This window comes from Strigops habroptila, chromosome 6 (genome assembly GCF_004027225.2).
Source record: "Strigops habroptila isolate Jane chromosome 6, bStrHab1.2.pri, whole genome shotgun sequence".
NCBI lineage: Eukaryota > Metazoa > Chordata > Aves > Psittaciformes > Psittacidae > Strigops > Strigops habroptila.
The window spans coordinates 56,939,259-56,956,723 of NC_044282.2; the positions used below are offsets into that span (position 1 = coordinate 56,939,259).

The 17,465-nt window shown below is 42.2% G+C and overlaps 1 protein-coding gene across 2 annotated transcripts in view; it reads right to left on the bottom strand.

The window, feature by feature from the left end:
- Window positions 1-14,630, bottom strand: part of CD2AP (CD2 associated protein) — an 82,658-nt gene extending 68,028 nt beyond the window's left edge. For both annotated transcript variants that reach the window (XM_030490066.1, XM_030490067.1), the window contains exon 1: window positions 14,388-14,630. In XM_030490066.1, coding sequence (XP_030345926.1) covers window positions 14,388-14,391 — 4 coding nt within the window. In that variant the 5' untranslated portion in view covers window positions 14,392-14,630. The remainder of the gene's footprint in view (window positions 1-14,387) is intronic.
- Window positions 14,631-17,465: the final 2,835 nt, after the last annotated feature.

The following is a 17,465-nucleotide window of genomic DNA, read 5'->3' on the forward strand; positions in this document are numbered from 1 at the left end:
CTCCCAAACTCGGAACACCCTGCTGTCACCCAGCAGGGACTTGGTTTAGATCCCAACAGGATTTACTCCATTTGAAGTGACAGCCTTTACACACTTAACAAGGCATCCCACATCTCAGAAGGTTCTTTAGGTTCAATGCAGCATTAGATAAGCAATGTCGATCCATCTCTATGCTACAAAGTCAGGCCAGCAAGCTCCCTTTCCACTTGCCCAGCATAAGAGCTGATCAGACAGAGACCCGTCCCTGCCTGAGCTCACAGTGATGCAGTGCTGTGCTGGGGCAGCTCAGCCTTCCAGCCCCTGCCCCACTTCCTCTATCAGAATAAAACAACCCAATCTTTTTAGAAGGGAGTTTAAAAAACAAGTCTTCCCAATCAAAGACCATAGCACTGATTATCAAAAAAATATAATATTCTTATGGAATATAGTATATCTTTTCTATCACGGTTCAGCAATATGAAGGTGCTGGATATATGTGATGATTTACAACATTAGTTAGAAACTTAATGAGTATTCTTCAGTGCTTACAGTAAACATATTTTAAACTGTTATAAAGACAGATTTCAGGGAAAAAAAAAAAAAAGTCAGAATAAACACATATGGGTGGAACTCCCCCAGAAAAAACCCACAAAACCAGCAACAAGAATACTTTTGAACATAGTTTAAGATTCACAACATTCAATATCTCATTTGGGCTTTGCCTAAACTTCAGCATCAGCAGACCAGCTACCATCAGCTTCCCATTTTGATTAAATACTATGAGCTTAAAGGGAAAAGAAAAAATTACCATTGCAAGAAGGGAAGAAATAAGCTGGAATAAAAGGTAGTTCTATTATTTTCCTTGAAGTATGGGGTCCCACCATATTTTATACTTTCTAATGATAATGGAGACCTTATTGCATCCTTTCAGTATATGAAGGGGGCTTATAAGAGAGATGGAAAGAGATTTTTTACAAGGGTATGTATGTAACAGGACAAGGGGGAATGGCTTTAAACTGACAGAGGGAAGATTTAGATGAGACATTAGAAACAAGTTCTCTACTGTGAGGGTGGTGAGACACTGGCACAAGTTATCCAGAGAAGCTGTGGCTGCCCCACCCCCGGCAGTGTTCAAGGCCAGGTTGGACGGGGCTTGGAGCAACCTGCTCTAGTGGAAGGTGTCCCTGACCATATTCTCTTTCAAGATGTTTCACAAGAGACATCCTGTGACTTTCACAGATTTCTTGTGATCCACAAGGTCTGCCAGATCCCTCATTAAAGTTTCTCCCATTCACGGTTTTACACCTGCAGCTGACAGGCAACTCTGCAGAATTTAACCAAACTAAAATTAATTTCAGCCACTGAATACTCCTCCCCAAAAAATACCTTTTTGCTGCTATGCCACTGACATCCCAATTGCAAATTCTCAGCCAGCTCCAGCCACTGCCAAAGTCAGTGGTAAGGCAATTTGAGTAAATTTTGCCTTTTTCTTCTTTATTTTCCTTTCCACCCTGCAGTGTCTGCTATTTTTCCTTACTCTTTTTGTAACTTGCTCTATGCTGCATCACCCCACACTAGCAGAAACATTCTCTGCTTAGAATAACAATCCCTGTACATCAACAGCTTGCCTTAAAAAAAGGAAAATAAAACTAAAAATGGCGATCTACCCATGGGACTGTCTAAAGGCAGGAGCCTTGCTGCTGTCAGCACAGAACTGGTCCATCTGAAAGCTGCCTTGGATTCACCTGGCATTTTTAGATTGAGCAAGTCAATGGTGCAGTCTCCAAGAAATTACTCAACACATTCTTCATAAAATATTATGTCTAATTTTACAGCCCAGTAAGAATGGCTGAAATAATTAGGAAAATGAACAATTGAAAACTGTGAAGAATGTAGACTTTTTCCTCCCAAACTGTTTAAAGTATTGAGAAACTACTGCATTCTAACAGTAACCATCTCAAACACCATCTTCTAGAGCTGGCTCCAGCACAATTAGCAAGATACTTTGTGAAGGAAATTAAACAGTGTAGCAGAAATCCTGCCCAGCAGTCTGCCCTGGAGCATTAGAGACGTCAGCCAAGCATGCCTCATTTTCCTGCTCTAGGCTCCCGTGATTGTTTAGAGTGCATTTGAGTGGTTACCAAATTGACAAATTAAACATTTGTCAATTTTCACTTCCCTAAAGCAAATCACCTCCACACATACCCTCGTAATTTTACAACTGTATCCTGTAGATAAGTCAGCATTACTAGCCAGCTGGGAAACAAAACATTTAGTGATATGTTCCCCACTGCAGGTATATTAAACCAACTCTAGAAGCAGCATCTGATCAAGCTTTCACCAACATTATCAGAAATACTTGTCTCAAACTTAGTTGCAAACTTATCAAATGTTAGAATTGTGGATTTGATTTACCCCCTTGCTTTTAAGGAGCAGGAATTGCCAGACTCCTCCCTTCATAGCAAAAGGCGATATGGAATAGGAAGAATTAGAGTAACATCTCTACCACCTACATGTATTTAGTACTACCTTGTAAGGACAGAAGAGGACAAAATGCTTTTTACCTGGGAAGTTATGTTAAGAAGTACCACAAAGCATCACTTTCTGATTATCTTCTTCAGTCTGACTAGACCTCACTGCAAGAAACCAGCTTGGAAATGAGAGGTGACACCTGCAGGAAAGGTAGCAGATGTCTTCACAAGCAAAGGTGAAACACTGCTATCAATTTAATATGCAGAGAAAACCAGGAATCTTAGAGGGCATAGGAGAACGTACTTTAAAAAAAGCATGCCACATTTTCTTCAGTTATGACTCAGACACAGCTCCATATATAGATTTACACCTCTTCCTTCCTTTAAGTCAATTTTATAACATCTATTCGGCAAAACATTCAAGGTGAGCCACAAAATACCAAATTACAAAAGCTGCTAAACCAAAGCCATGCCAAAAAACTCTGAAGAACAAAAAGATCATACCTCATTCAGATTCACTTCAAATCCAAGGCACCAAATAAGCAATAAAAGTGCCAAAAGGTCGACACCTACTCAAAGGTTTTTCCCTTAAAATCTCTTACAGACAATTAGCTCGAAGATGTTTGAAGCTGAAGACTCTATGGCTTATCTTAGTTAAAATTCTTTTTACAAAGTCACAACCCAAAAAACCTCAACCAACCAACCAAACAACCGTGTTTGAATCATATAAACGTTTCCCTCCTTGGATATCAGGACCTCACGATACTACAAAAGCTTCAACTCCTCCTGCAGATTTTTTTTCAGGACTCTTCTAGCCAAAAATGACAGCATAATCATAGCTCCAGGTTACGAATTCACAAGCAACAAAAACAAGAAAGTCTCTGAAAGCTTTAGGTTTAAACCAAAAGAAAACTCCTTTCACTCTCATTAAAAAAAAGAGGGGGGTGGGGGTGGCAAAGCTGGTTTGATAGATGGCCTACAATTTGGCACATATCTAATTCGGAATGACAATTAGTATTTCTGCAAACATGGCAAGAATCTGGCTTTGAAATACATTTATGGAAACTTAAAAGCATCACTGGGAGCATGCACAAAGTGTTCCCTTCATCTTTAAAACAGACATGATGCAATAGTCTGAATGGTCCCAGATTGGGATCTTGCAAAAACCACAAAATATGCTTAGCATTAAAAAAGGGACAAGTGTTCCTATCCGACTTCATGCTGTCAGCATAGTCCATACAAATTATGGCATTAATAAATTTAATTTACTTTTTAGTATGGACATTTTAGTTAATACAAAAAAAAAAAAAAAGATGAACTGATGATTGAAGAGCACAGAGAGAAATCCTTATGCAGTGGATTTTTATAAAAGCCATTGTAAAGGCAAATGTTCAAGGGCACCCTACGATCTCATTCAGATAATTTTAAGGGAGATAAAATTGCTACATTAGCTCAATTATGTTCTAAAAGTTTAGAGTTCAAGTCGTTTAAATATCCATTTGTAGCTTGAATTTAGAAGGATTTAAGCATATCTTGAGATGCTGATTTAAACCAACGTGGCTCGCAATACTTCAAATCACAGAAAAACAAGGCCTGAAAGTGGAGACACTTTCTTGAGGTTACTTACTCCAAACTGGTCAGAGCAAGGTTAACCTCAGAGTCAAATCAGCTAACTCAAATCAGCACTGCCTACCTAAGTTTTGAAAGTCTTCAAAGGATGGAGACAAACCAGCCACCCTGGGCACCTTTTCTGCTACTCAACTCTCATAATAATCTTTCCCCATTATATCCAATAGGAATTACACTATTGTCCTAATTTGCAGCCACTGATTTATATTTTTTCACTGTGCCTCCAAGGAGAGTATGTCTTTCTCTTCTCCAAGCTAAACCAACTTCTTACCCACTATGTCCAGCAGCCTCCTAATCACACTCTACTTTCTACTTTGTTGGCATCCCCTTTGCATTTGATGGGAGGGAGAAGCAAAACTGGACACTGTATTTTAGAGACAGTCTTGTGAGTGTCAGGTAGTGGTAAATACTCACTTCCCATGACCTGCTAGCTACTATCCTGCTTGTGCCGTCTAGTAGACAGCGAGGTTGTTCTTTCCTAGATGCTGGATTATGCGTTTGTCTTTTTGGAATAGCAGGAGGTTTCCTGTTGGCCCATTCCCCCAGTACTACTGCAGCACATCAACCATTCCCTCCTCATTCGCTGTGAGGGTTTTTTAGGCACTTGAACATAATGTTGAGCACTTGAAGAAACCAGGCTCACATGAGTGTCCGTATCAGCCTATCCTCCTGCTTTGCTCCCAATAATTCTTCCTCTGTACTCCCATTTGGTTGAAACATGCCAGAAGAGTAGCATCTCCAAAATAAAAGCTGTACTACTTTTTTTGCAGTCAGCGCCGAAACATCCAAATCGCAGTGCTCCCTGAGCAAAAGATGTCAGGACTGCCCCGACACTCTCACTCTTTTAACCTGATGGTTGGCTAATCACCAAATATGCAACTTGGAAACAGCTATCGTATGTGCTGTGTCTTGCAGAGCTAATTGATAGTAACACAGAACAATTGGTATTTGAAGAATTCAAGAAGGGAGCAGAGGCCTTATGGAAGGTTATGAAAAGCTGTCTGGAGCAAGGGATACCAGTGGCTGCAGTCAGAAGACAAAGCACCTGAACCTAAGTTCATAGAAAGCTAACCATCACCTCCAGTGTTCTCAACACGTTCACTTGAAGTAGCAGTTTGGATTTCAGAAACATGAAGGAAATCCTTTTGACTGTCCCCACATATTTCACAACTACCAGCCATAACACTGGAGACCCAACTACACACATAAAAAGTAAGATCAAGAGGAGAGGAAAATCAGCAATATAACCTCAGCTTTTTAAAAAATGCAGGTCAGGATTTACCACTTCAATCGCTGCTCAGAACTGCAGAAGCATGATATAGCAGTGCACAGCCAGACAGAGCAGCTCTGTCTTGATAGGAAATCAGCACAGTCGTCTTGCTGCATGGAGATGGCAGGCTGCGTCTTACTCTACTGACACTAGATCTCATATTTCATAAAGAGCTTTATTTCATCTGCTCTGCATCAAGCCTGTTACTAGTTATCTACCAGGGCAGGTTTTCTTCTACTACCCTTAAATTAGAAGCCATTTACATTACAATCCATATATATATTTTATGATTCTCAGTAAGGGTGCAGCATTAAGACTGAAAGTGCAAACCCTTTTCCCACAAAATGAGCACCTAGTAAGATGATGAATACATCAAAATTAAAGGAAGCTATTTTATGCACTCTCAATTGTCCTTTTACTTGCAAAGAACCATACTGTTAATTCACATACAGCCCTACAGCTCATGCAGCTACAAGAAATGCCTTCGAGCTCTCTTCAAGTTGCAAAGGGTTTCATCTGAGACTGTTTCCAATTTCCCCAGTTCCAGGCACCACATCCTCATGTCTACAGAAGACTTTCTCCCCTCAGCACTTCCACTGCCCCCATTTCAGAATAGCATCTCATTTTTCCAGGCTTCAGAACAGCACCAGCTCTGATAAACACAAAAAGAAGTGTTGTTTGGGACACTGAGGTTTTAAACAAACAGCCCATGGCCTGCTCTTCAAATAGTCATCTGAAACTCTGCCAGCGCTCCCAGGCAGCTTGCAAATCTAGCTAAATTTGTGTGAAGTCTTGTATTAGAAAATCTGAATCAAAGAATATTCTTCACTTAACCACTTCAGAAACCAAACAGATGGGCTCTGCTTTTCAGGAATGGTTGCTTTAGTCATTTACAGAGAATAGAGTTTCTTTAGCAATTCCAACAGTCTGCGGATGAAGGAGTGACCCTGAATGCTCTCTCCCTACTCATTCCCATGCTGCTGCCTTTTCTCTTGTGCTCACAGCTATGCTGCTCCAGGGTGTGCCGGTTTAGTTTGCTGCCAAATCAGCCAGCTGGTTCTCTTCCAGTTGGATTCAACTCTGGCCAGTGTCTTGAACTAGTTCATCCCATGGACACATACTCACTAAATCTGCCGAAAGGGAAGATTAAAGAATGCAATGAAATGGGCATCATCCAGGAGATTGACCATGTCAAGAGATGATGGATCTAGCACTTCCCCTGGCAGTTTGTTTTAGTAGTTAATAACTTCCCCAACAGAAACATTTAGATATTAAGACGAGTGCAAACAGCAATATAATTTACCTTCTGTTTTAGGCAGGATTCTTCTAGTTAATCTTGCATTTATTGATTTATGAGAGTATTAAGTAACACAAACTTCATAAAAGCCTTCAAGTGATGGGAACATTAAAGTCCAGCCCAACTGCAGTGAATCAGGAAGGACAGAGGCATATTTTTACATACTGTGTTCAATGGTCTTCTCAAAGCATACACATTATTGAGGATAGCCAAAACCCACAGAAATACAAAAAGCACCTCAATAACAAGTTCTAGCTGTTTCAAGACTATTTTCTCTTTAAAGGTACCATTAAACCAATTAAAAAAAAAAAAAAAAAAAAAAAGAGGCCCAATTTAAAAAGGACACTTGGCTGGCTTAAAATGGATGGGGGAGGATGACAATGAGGTTTAAAAAAGCATTTTAAAGATCAGGAACAAGAAAGCTGTGAAATAATCAGTTTGCTGGACCCTAAACACTTCGGGAGAGCAGTTAACAGACACTCAGAAGAAACTTATGGAATCTCAGCCTGGATCTAGTGCAAGGCAACTGCAGCCTACAATGGAAAAGGAGAAGCCCTCCCTGTTCCCTGGCTCATGAAATAAAGTCCCATCCACTCTCTTGCACAGGAGCTAATGGCTGTACATATTAGGGCCATTCAGATTAATGACATACTGGCAAACCTGGCACAAGGGTTTCTTCCACACCAACCAGCTTGTCAGCTCTTATCATGGACTTACAACCCCTAGAGCCATGACAAACCAGGAAAAGGCATCACAAAGCTCTGGCCCTTTTTGGCAGCAGCCAAAAGTTATCTCTGCACAGTGTGAAACTGCACCACAGGATGATTTCAGGAGAAGAGAGATTACATGCAAAGCAGCCTCAAAACAAATCCTTTCATAACTAAAGATAGAAGTTCAGAGTTAAGTGATGTGATTCTACTCTACTAGAGAGTGAGAACTTCATGAAACCAGAGGTTTCATTTCTTCAAGCAGCAAAGATGGAGACTTTTCTCCCTTTAGTCCCAAAGATTCATTAAATGGAAATTACTTGAACCATTCTGAGAAGTTTGCTTATTGTTCTGCTTTTGTACTTTCCTGAAATGAAGAAACAATGCAGCTTGGGGGGAGTAGCGGGGGACGATAAGTAGAATTAAGCTAAACCGGTTTGTTTCCTATAAATCCACAATTGAACTAAAGAGAGAAAATTGGAAGACAATAATTTCTATCAGGCAGGACTTTGGTGACTGTTTCTAATGTGCTGTGGCTGACACCACAATAAGTAGCATCCTTATCCTCTTCCTGCTTCCATTCACTCTTTTTGCAACCATAAGCTTAGCCTCAGTTTCTGGAGAGCCAGCCTGGCTAAAAACTAACCCAGGAAGATGAGGAAGTTTTGAAAGATTCAGTTTGTACAAGCAAGGGAAGAGGACAATACTCACTAGCCAGAGGTAAGTGAAGGGTGAGACTTTATTTTGGCACCAGCTTAAATAGATCAAGCTACATATAGAGTCACAAACATTTGACTAAGACTGACCACTCAGTAATTTTACCCAAGAGGTAAAAACTGATGACTAAGAGTCTTCTTTAAATGGTAAGTCAGGCAAGTTTCCAAGAACTTAGGCAAAACTGCCTTTCTTCAAACTAAAATAAAAATCATTAATATGTCTAGTCCACAAAAATCTATTCACAGCAGCCGAGACTCAGCTGCCAAAGAAGTAAAAATAAAAACAAAACCCAAATTAGATTACCTAGTACTGCTTAACTCAAAACCATTCACATATTCATCCACTGTCAAAAAGTATCATGTTCATGGACTTTTAGGTACTGTTAAGAGCTTAAGTCATTTAAATAATTTAAAATAATACTTTATCTGGTTGAAGAAAAAGAGATGATAAAATTAATTTTGAGTTTCTTTCACAATAATGTCAAATTTAAAATCAAAGTTTATAATCGCAAAGCTCTTCAACACTAAGGCACACAAACAGACAAAGCTCCACTTCCTTCTCCAGAGATCAATGGAGAGCTCCAGCTGCAACCCATCACAAGTCAGCACTGTTCACATTGCTGAAATGGTTCATTTTTAATAATTCAAAATATTAGATTCTAATTTTTTCCACTTACAGAAATCCTGCCTAATACCTTGAGCATGCTATGGGCAATATATATTCCTTTAAGAAAAGTTAACTTAATATGCTAAATGACCACATATTATATTCTCTCCAGTATACATCACCCCAAAAGGGGAAAGATTTAACTCATCTGGCAGATAGACACATACTGTGATTTCTCCTGCAGCCTGATTTAGGACTCTTGCAGTGGCAGGTCTTAAATTTTTCAGGAAATGCAGATACACTGTTCAAAACTATCTGCAGCACTTTGTTTTCTTCAATCAAGATTTCTGAAAAAGCAACATTTCATATTGATTTTATATAAACAAAGGCAATTCTGCACACACCTAAAGCAATAAAACATAAACCCACCTAAAAATACTTGTTGCTGTTAGTCAAAGAAAGTAAACAGCTGTGCTGGCGTCACAGCATTATTCAAATGAATTGAAGTTTATGCTAAGAAACACAGAATAATTTAGGTAGAGAGGAACATACAGAGGCCATCTAGGTGAACATCCTGCTCAAAGCAAAACTAGCATCAAAATTAAATCTTTGGTATGCTTTTATTTAACATAGCAAGGAAACACTCTAGAAAAGAGGTAACTGAACAGGTAGTTTTAGGACTTTAGTCCTGCTAACAACCAGTGCAACAGGACAGCCAAGGGTGATGCACAAGCAGGGTTACTCTCACACCATCACAGCAACAAAGTTATGTAAAATTATTTCTCATTACTGCACATCCAAGACAATAAGCGACAGCAAAGGCACAGGTGTCCCCTTCACAGGGAGCAGGGCACATTTTAGATATTTAGTAAATTCACAATTCAGAGTAGAATCTAAGAACTGAAGTCACTTTCAAGTACCTTCATTGCTGCTCTTTCCTAACAAATAATTGTTCGGAAACTGGGCTAGGGAAATACCAGACAAGCAGTCATATGTGACAGCATCTCCAAGGAAGCAACATGGATGGGAAGAATAGAGCAACGACAACCAGACCAGGAAGCCGCCTCACTTAACTCCAGATAGTTCAGCGCTCTGGATCACACATTTCCTGTGTTTATGCAACAAAAACCCACTAAGGGACAAAAAAAAAACAAAAAAAAAACCAACCCAAACCTAACACAGGCAGACAGAGTGCAGAATGCCAGTGAAGATGAAAAAACTTCAAAGGGAAGATCCTACCTAGCTGAAACAGAAACTGTAAGAACTGTTAGGACAACAAAAGAATTCAAGACAGCCCTGCATAGCATTGAGTCTTGAATAACACACAGAGTTCTGAACAACTCTCCACAAGAGGAAAGTGCTAACAAAATTAAAATAACCATCCAGTAAAAGTGACCAGCACCCAAAATGGCTGGCACAGGAGGAACGTATATGTAGACAGACTTTCAGTTTGAAGCCACCAATCATCCACCATTTCTCAAATAAGCAAAGGAGTCAGGCAGAACAAACAGCAGCTTTTGGGGAAAAAGCTCACACTGAAAAGATGTATTTCCCACACACTCCCCATTCATGCTAACCAGAGACTCTCACTACCACAGGTAGTTGTGGAGGGCGAGAGCCACATTTCTCTTTGTCCCCCTTTGTACAACTCCCTAATGGTCCATACCCATCCACAAACAGGTCCAGGGAAGCTATAAACACCTTTGAGCAAGTCCATAACTCATTAATTGCCAGACCATGTTTTTTAATTTTATACATGTATATTACAAGAACTTTCCATGGTGGACCTGCTTCCATATTGTTTTCCTCCCTACCTGCCCCACAGACAGGACTCTCAGCCCAGCAGCTCTTACGTTCTTGGAAAAACGAAAAAGACCAGAGCTGAGCTGACAGAATCGCTAGCACCTTTTCATGGGATTTCTCCTCTACCTTGACCCAAACCCAGCATCCATCAACTCCTCCCAGTTATTGTAATTTGGTTTCCCAGCAGCTTGGATGCTTCTCTTCCAGAGGTCAACTTTCCATCATCTCTTCCCTTAGAGTTTTGTCTAGAATTTAAAAAAAATGATAAGAAAGCACTTTGCTCAACATTGCTAGTACAAGAAGAGTTGGTATGTCAACATCAGGCTCATCAAGTACCCTAGTGCAGAAGGGTTGCAGTAACTTCTTCTGCTGATAAGTAATTATATTCTTTGGTAATTTACTGTGAATACAGATCAATATACATCACATCTTACCTATTTCTTGGTAAAAATAGTAGTGGAAGGACCTGCATCTATCCTATCCCATTTGTTTGGGAATGTTTGGAGTGGATTAGTTGGTTTGGGGCATTGTGGGTTTGTTTTAGTTTTGTTTGTGTGTTGGTTTTTTTGGTTTTTTGGTTTTGTTTATTTTTAAATCAGCAAACAAACCTCAAAGTAACATTTTAACTGGTTCTTGTAACACTACTAGTGGAAACTGAAACAATGCGTCACTATGTCTGTAATAACATGTTAAAAGTATTCAGTCTGCTTCTGAAAACGTAGATTTTTTTTCTGTTGTCAACATGAAGGTGAACGAAAAAGCTTCACACAAGCTTAACATTCAATGAACTTACTAAGTAGTTTCTATAGACCTAACATATTTACATATATTTACACTTATTCTGTTAGCAATGAAGATGTACGCATGGCTTCTTAAAAGTATTCCAAAGTTATAACATTTTCTAAAGATAAAATGCAGCAAATTCAAATGTACTAACTCATGGGAACCACAAATCTAAGCTTGCACAAATTTTTGAAATTAAAAAAGAAAAGAAAAAAAAAAAGGTGGGGGCAGGAAATGCATATAACTAAGAAGATACTGACAGAAGTCTGGTAGATTCCAGCGTACTAATGTGGAAATTCATCAACTGTTGCTGGAATATTTCATTCTTAGTTGTGAATCCATAAAAAAAATTAGTTGAACACTGCAAATTTAGCTCAACCTTCCTGTTAACATGCAAGTTGTTTAGTCAAACCATTTCTCAAGTATAATTAGGAAAATTATCCGCTATTGAGCCATAAAAGTAAACCAAACAGACACTACAATGCACCAATACAGGGAACTCTACCTCTTCTAATTGGATATTAACCCCCAAGACAGCAAAAAGATATTTCAGTCAAATAGTTTCTCCAGAACAACAGTTTTTTTCTTCAATTAATCCGTTTTTCAATAGGATTATAATTTTTCAATGTAGAGCCATTTATTGAATCCACATGATTAATCTAGTGCAGAATGCAAGAATTAAAACGACTGAGCTTAAGCATGTAACTAGGCATTACTAGCACCTTTATACTGTCTAGTGTTTGTTACCTCTGATATCCTCATCATCATCCTTTAAGTACCTGAATGATAAGTGCTCTTGCAACATTAATTTCCATTTACTACAAGAACATAAAAGAACCCACTCCGAAGCATTTTGTACTTGTGTCCTTCTCCTTTTGGTTCCTCTGGAGTCATATTGCTCTGTTCTTACTTCTCTGTAAATCTCAGAAACACTTGAGTTTGTCAAATACCTTGACAGACCCCCCGAGCCACCTCTTGCATGTAGAATCTATTCCACAAGCTGACGTAAAAGACAAACAATCTCTTATCAAGAGCTGGCTCTACCACGATGTCAGTAATAAAATAATCGAATGACTTCTCCAGGTAAATGTGAGGCCATCACTAAATGTAGTGAGTGCAGTGCAAGCTAAACTTTGCTCTGTTTCTGCTTTTTATTTTCAGAGATGTTTTACCGTACATTCCTCCCCACTTTCAGTCACAAGAGGGTAAGGCTTAAAGATCTGGATAAAGGATGACACCTTCATAGAAAAATCTATTTAAAAGGCTCTGGGATCATTCTGCAATCACTTATAGAGGTTTGCCAGCACTCTGGCAGAAGCAGTTCTGTAAATGCACATGCACACAAATTGTTATGGTATTAACCACCCATGCAATAACAATAGTTGACACAGAGTACATCCACCCACTTAATTCACTTGCCTCTGGAGCAATATTAACATGCTCACTACTGTGATCAGAAGAGAAAGAGAAAGAAGCCATTCTTAAGAATAGGAAAGGTAAGGAAAAAAAAAATACATAAAACGATGTAATATAGCAATCATTAGTCATAAACAGGACTTGGTCCTTTATTAACAGTCTTATACAGTATTCCTACCTGTATACTAATAATTCTAATAACCCAGACATACCATTTGTAAATCCTCAGGCGTTTCACATTTCAGCACTACACAGTCCAAAATGTTTAATTAGCATATTAAACCTTTACACTTTAGGAACTACCATCACAGGGCACCACAGTGACCTCACAAATAAGAGAATGCAGCCCCCCGAGAAAGAAACTGCAATTCTTACCTATTCTGAACAATCACAAGAAGCATCAAAAAGTGAGGTGCTTAGTTTGGTTTGTATCAGAACCTAAAACACCGATTTTGCTTTATATTTTCAGACTTCATTTTAACTGTGCTTTGACCATGTAAGACAACTTTCAGTGAGATTAAGACACGTATTTCTAATCAGGAAGAGTGCTTATCACTTCACTTAAGTGATAGCTTGATCTGCACACCACGTATTTTTTCCCTTCCTGCACAAGGGGGAAGAAGCAAAGCTATCCGAAACCCAGGTATCTTTCCACTTAAAAAGCTTAAATCGCACCCAAACGTGGCACGCTTGCACACAGCAGCGTCAGCACACACACACCCCAGCACAGCACACGAAAGCCACGGCCACACACTCTTGCACACACCCCTCCAGAAGTACAGGACAGTAGAGCAAAGGATGCAATACGAGTGGAGATAGAGGCAAACAAAACGGTCAGTGGACCTCCACAGTGGGGGAACTCTGCGTAAGCAAAGAGTGGTGTTTGAGTCACTGTTTCATACTTCCCTATGCAGACTCTCTTACATTAAAAATCAGACCCAGCACAACTGATTGTTTCAAGTGTAAACCCGAACTGGCACATTAGCGTAGAATCACAGAACGGTTTGAGTTGGAAGGGACCTTAAAGCTCATTTAGTTTCAACCCCTCTGCACGGGCAGGGACACCTTTCACTAGACCAGGTTGCTCCAAGCCCTGTCTACAGGAATACTTTGAGTCGCTGTATGCTCGCTTTTAAGCCAACAGCTTGGTGGAGAAACGCATGAAGATGCAGCTCAAACTGAAGCTGGGTAATAAAAAAGGTAAAAAGGCTGAATTTAATCAGAAAAACTTTTACTCCTCCTCAAGCCACTCCAATCAAGCTCTCTCCAACCAGCACGGCATCAGTGCTCGCTACACGGCTGGAAACCACGTTCTCCCCACCGAAAACTACATAATCCCGGCGCTGCACCCCGCCGCCTCCCGTCCCAGGCCCCTGCCGCAGCCCCGGGGACAGGCTGAGCGGGAGGCAGCGGCTCCGGCCTCTCCCAGCCCCGCCGCCGCTCCTCGTCCCGCCGAGGAGGCGGCGTTCACCCAGGCACCTGCGGGCACCTGCCGCCGCCGCTTCTCCAGCCCCGCCACCGGCCGCCGCCTCCTGCCCCGGCACCGGGTACCAGCCACGCTCCTGCCCCGAGGGCTGCCCGAAGCGGCGCTCCCCGGCACCGCAGGTCCGCGCCCTCCCCTCAGACAAAGGGCGGCAGAGGTGGCCCCGGGAGAGCGGGAGGCGGGAGCCAGTCTCACCACCGCGGCAGCCCTTCCCCGCCGCGCTCACCCATGCTGCGCCCGCCCGGGCTCGGCGGAGCGGCCCCGGGTCCCGCCGACGCGCTCAAGCCGGGCACGGCAGCTCCATCTGTGCCGCCAACAGACGCGAAGGGGGCCGCTCCGAGCCGCCGGCGGCCCGGGGCAGAGGCTGCCGCAGAGCCGTCAGTCGCTCCCCGCCGCCACCGCGCCTCGCCTCAGGCGAGCTCCGGCACCGGCAGCCCCGCCCGCCGAGGGGGTCGCCAAATCCCGCGAGAGCCGAGTGCCACCGCCCCCACGCCGTACCGCCGTTGCCAGGCGGGATGACGTCACCAGCCGCTCACCGCCCCGCCGCTCCGTGGCGGAGTTCGGTGCCCGCTGAGCGCCTGATCGAGCTCTCCCGAGGAGACCCCCCCCGGCGCAGAGCGGACATCCCCTGCCCTCACGGCGTGCTCGCAGTTCCCCCGCGGGAAGGAGCTGCCTCACGGCCCCTCGCCACAGCCCCGGCCTGGCGGCCTCCCCGGCAGCCTCCCGGCTCTAGCCCGTACACGAAAACACTCGCCTGGGGTCGTCCCTCTGGGGCAGTGAAGACTTGAGGATGGGGCCGGCTCTGGCGGCAGGAGCAGGCCGTGCTTCCTGGCTCCGGGAAGGTGGCAGGGTGCTGGAGGGAGGCCCGGGGAGGGAAGCGGGAGCATCCCCTTGGCCGTCGAGGCCACTAACCTCATGTGGGCTTTTGCGTTGCTCTTGGAGAGTTTGTAGGACAGAAGTATTTGGTTGCTTGCTTGCTTGTTTTTACTTAAGAGGAAAGCGTTCAAAGCTATATCAGGCTGCCACTGGTTTCGATTTTGTGGGAAACAGGAACGAGGGGAAACGACTACTTAGAACTAAACTGATTTAAAGAAAAAACAGTGACCCCGAGGCCAAAAGGACAAGTAAACATGGTCTGGGTTTGATGAAAATCAGGGAGTGTAACGCAGCAGGGCTCTCTGAAATGAAAATATTCTGCCTTCCCTACTGCAGGCATCCTTTTATGAGTGGTTCAAAATGAGCCATTGCAGCCAGGCTCAGGACGAAAGTAGCCTAAAAAGAATGTCAAGTATTTCCAGGAGTCAGCTTTTAGTTAGCATCTTTCTCATGGCATATAAACAGAAAATGAGTCAGATAATGAGTACTGAAGTCAAAATGTGAAGTCTGAGGGAGTAAACAAGCATATAACGTGTTGTGTATTTTATAGTATGATATTTTATCTCCTTCACTGTACTTTGAGGCAGACTCTGCTTCCAATTCTTCATACAGCAGAACTGTACAAGTGTCAGTCAGAATTTCCTTGGAGCAGGTATACTGTTTAACACTGATAAATGGCCCCGTGATACTGCCCTTAAAAGAATAATCTATTTTTAATAAAAATACAACCTCCCTGCACCCCCAGATTTACAATAGTTAATAGCAAGGGGAGATTTGGGACAGAAAGGAAACATCCTTAGAGTCTGAAGTAACTCCCAACAAAAGAACAACTTCCATGAGGATGAATTATCCTCATCTGTCTTCCCTATATTTTTTTCCACTTCCTCTGAAGAGCTACATGCTAAAAAAAGAATAAAGGATGAGATGAATTATAATTTTGATCTGATGTAGCAAATTATACACTTTTAAACCTTGCCACAAGGCTGAATATGCATGAAAGAGAGGTGAGAAAATATTCACAGTGTACACCTTTACAGAGGGTTGAAGGAGCTTCATGTAGCCTTCTTTCAGGAAGCTGGTCTGGACTAGGGCAAAAGCTCATTTCAGAGCACCTTAGTTAACTTTAAAAAATGTTTAGTTGAGCATCATTTCTACCTTTGGATGAGCCCCGATGCTGACATAAAGCTGCCTCTGCCCTTTTCTTCAGTCTAGAACATGCTGGAGAGCAGAGCACTGTTTCTCGGTTCCTGTGCTGAGGACTGGCAAGACACTGGCATTCTGAAATTTCTTTTTTATTTTTACATGTCTTGCTGACTGTGGCCAGGGCTGACTCAAATCTTCTTAGCAGTCTGAGTACAAAAACTGAATTGTATTCAGAGCCCATCTGCTGTGGTCATAGTGCACCAGCGTCTAAGCCAGTCCTGTGCTTTAGCCTCCATCTCCGTTTCAGTACCAACAAGGCAGAAATGGGATGGTTCCTGAGGGAGCCCAAAAGTGCTTTTCTCTGTGGATGACTGGCTGCAATGCTGCTGAATCCATTTTCTGCAGCCCTGTACTATTTTCTGGTTTGCCCATGGCTAAAGCTGGTTCTTCTTTGGGGCTTTGGTCCATGAGTTATGTGGCGCTGAATGGCTGTGTCTGCCTCATGCTTCGCTGAGTTTGACAAGACTTTGCTGCAGGGAGTTTTGCAAAAATGCAAGAGTATGTGTATCTTTGTGTATCTCAGAGCAGCACAGGGACCTGTATTTAGCATTCTTATACTAGTTGGCCATTACTATACATATAAAGAAGATACATCTGGGCTAGGCTATTAAATATTAACCATTATGGCTGAACCGTTTAGCCATGGGACTCCTTTGTGTCTTTTCCTTATGCTCTATGTCTGATGTCATGTGCTAAATGCTTATTTACCAGTCATTACCTTCTGAATCACCTACAATGAGCTCCTTCCTCGCTTTCCACTTTAGTAAAAGCTGAAAACATTTATTTAGCCATATTTTAGCCATTGGATGTTATGCAATGATTGGGATTTATGTGGTCCTTTGAAAACATAATCTATCTGTTATACTGATAGGGATACAGGGAACACCAGATCTTGCTTTTTATTCAGTCATATCTTTCAGTTTAAGCAGAGTGTACAGCATCGATATTCTGACTCTCTAGAATTATAAGGAAGAAGTCCTTTACTGTGAGGGTGCTGAGGCGCTGGCGCAGGCTGCCCAGAGAAGCTGTGGCTCCCCCATCCCTTGCAGTGTTCAAGGCCAAGTTGGACGGGGCTTGGAGCAACCTGGGCTAGTGGAAGGTGTCCCTGCCCGTGGCAGGGGGTTAGAACTAGATGAGCTTTAAGGTCTCTTCCAACCCAAACCATTCTGTGATTCTGTAGTTTTATAAAAGCGCATATTTGTTTCAAGGTATCTTCAAAGCCAAT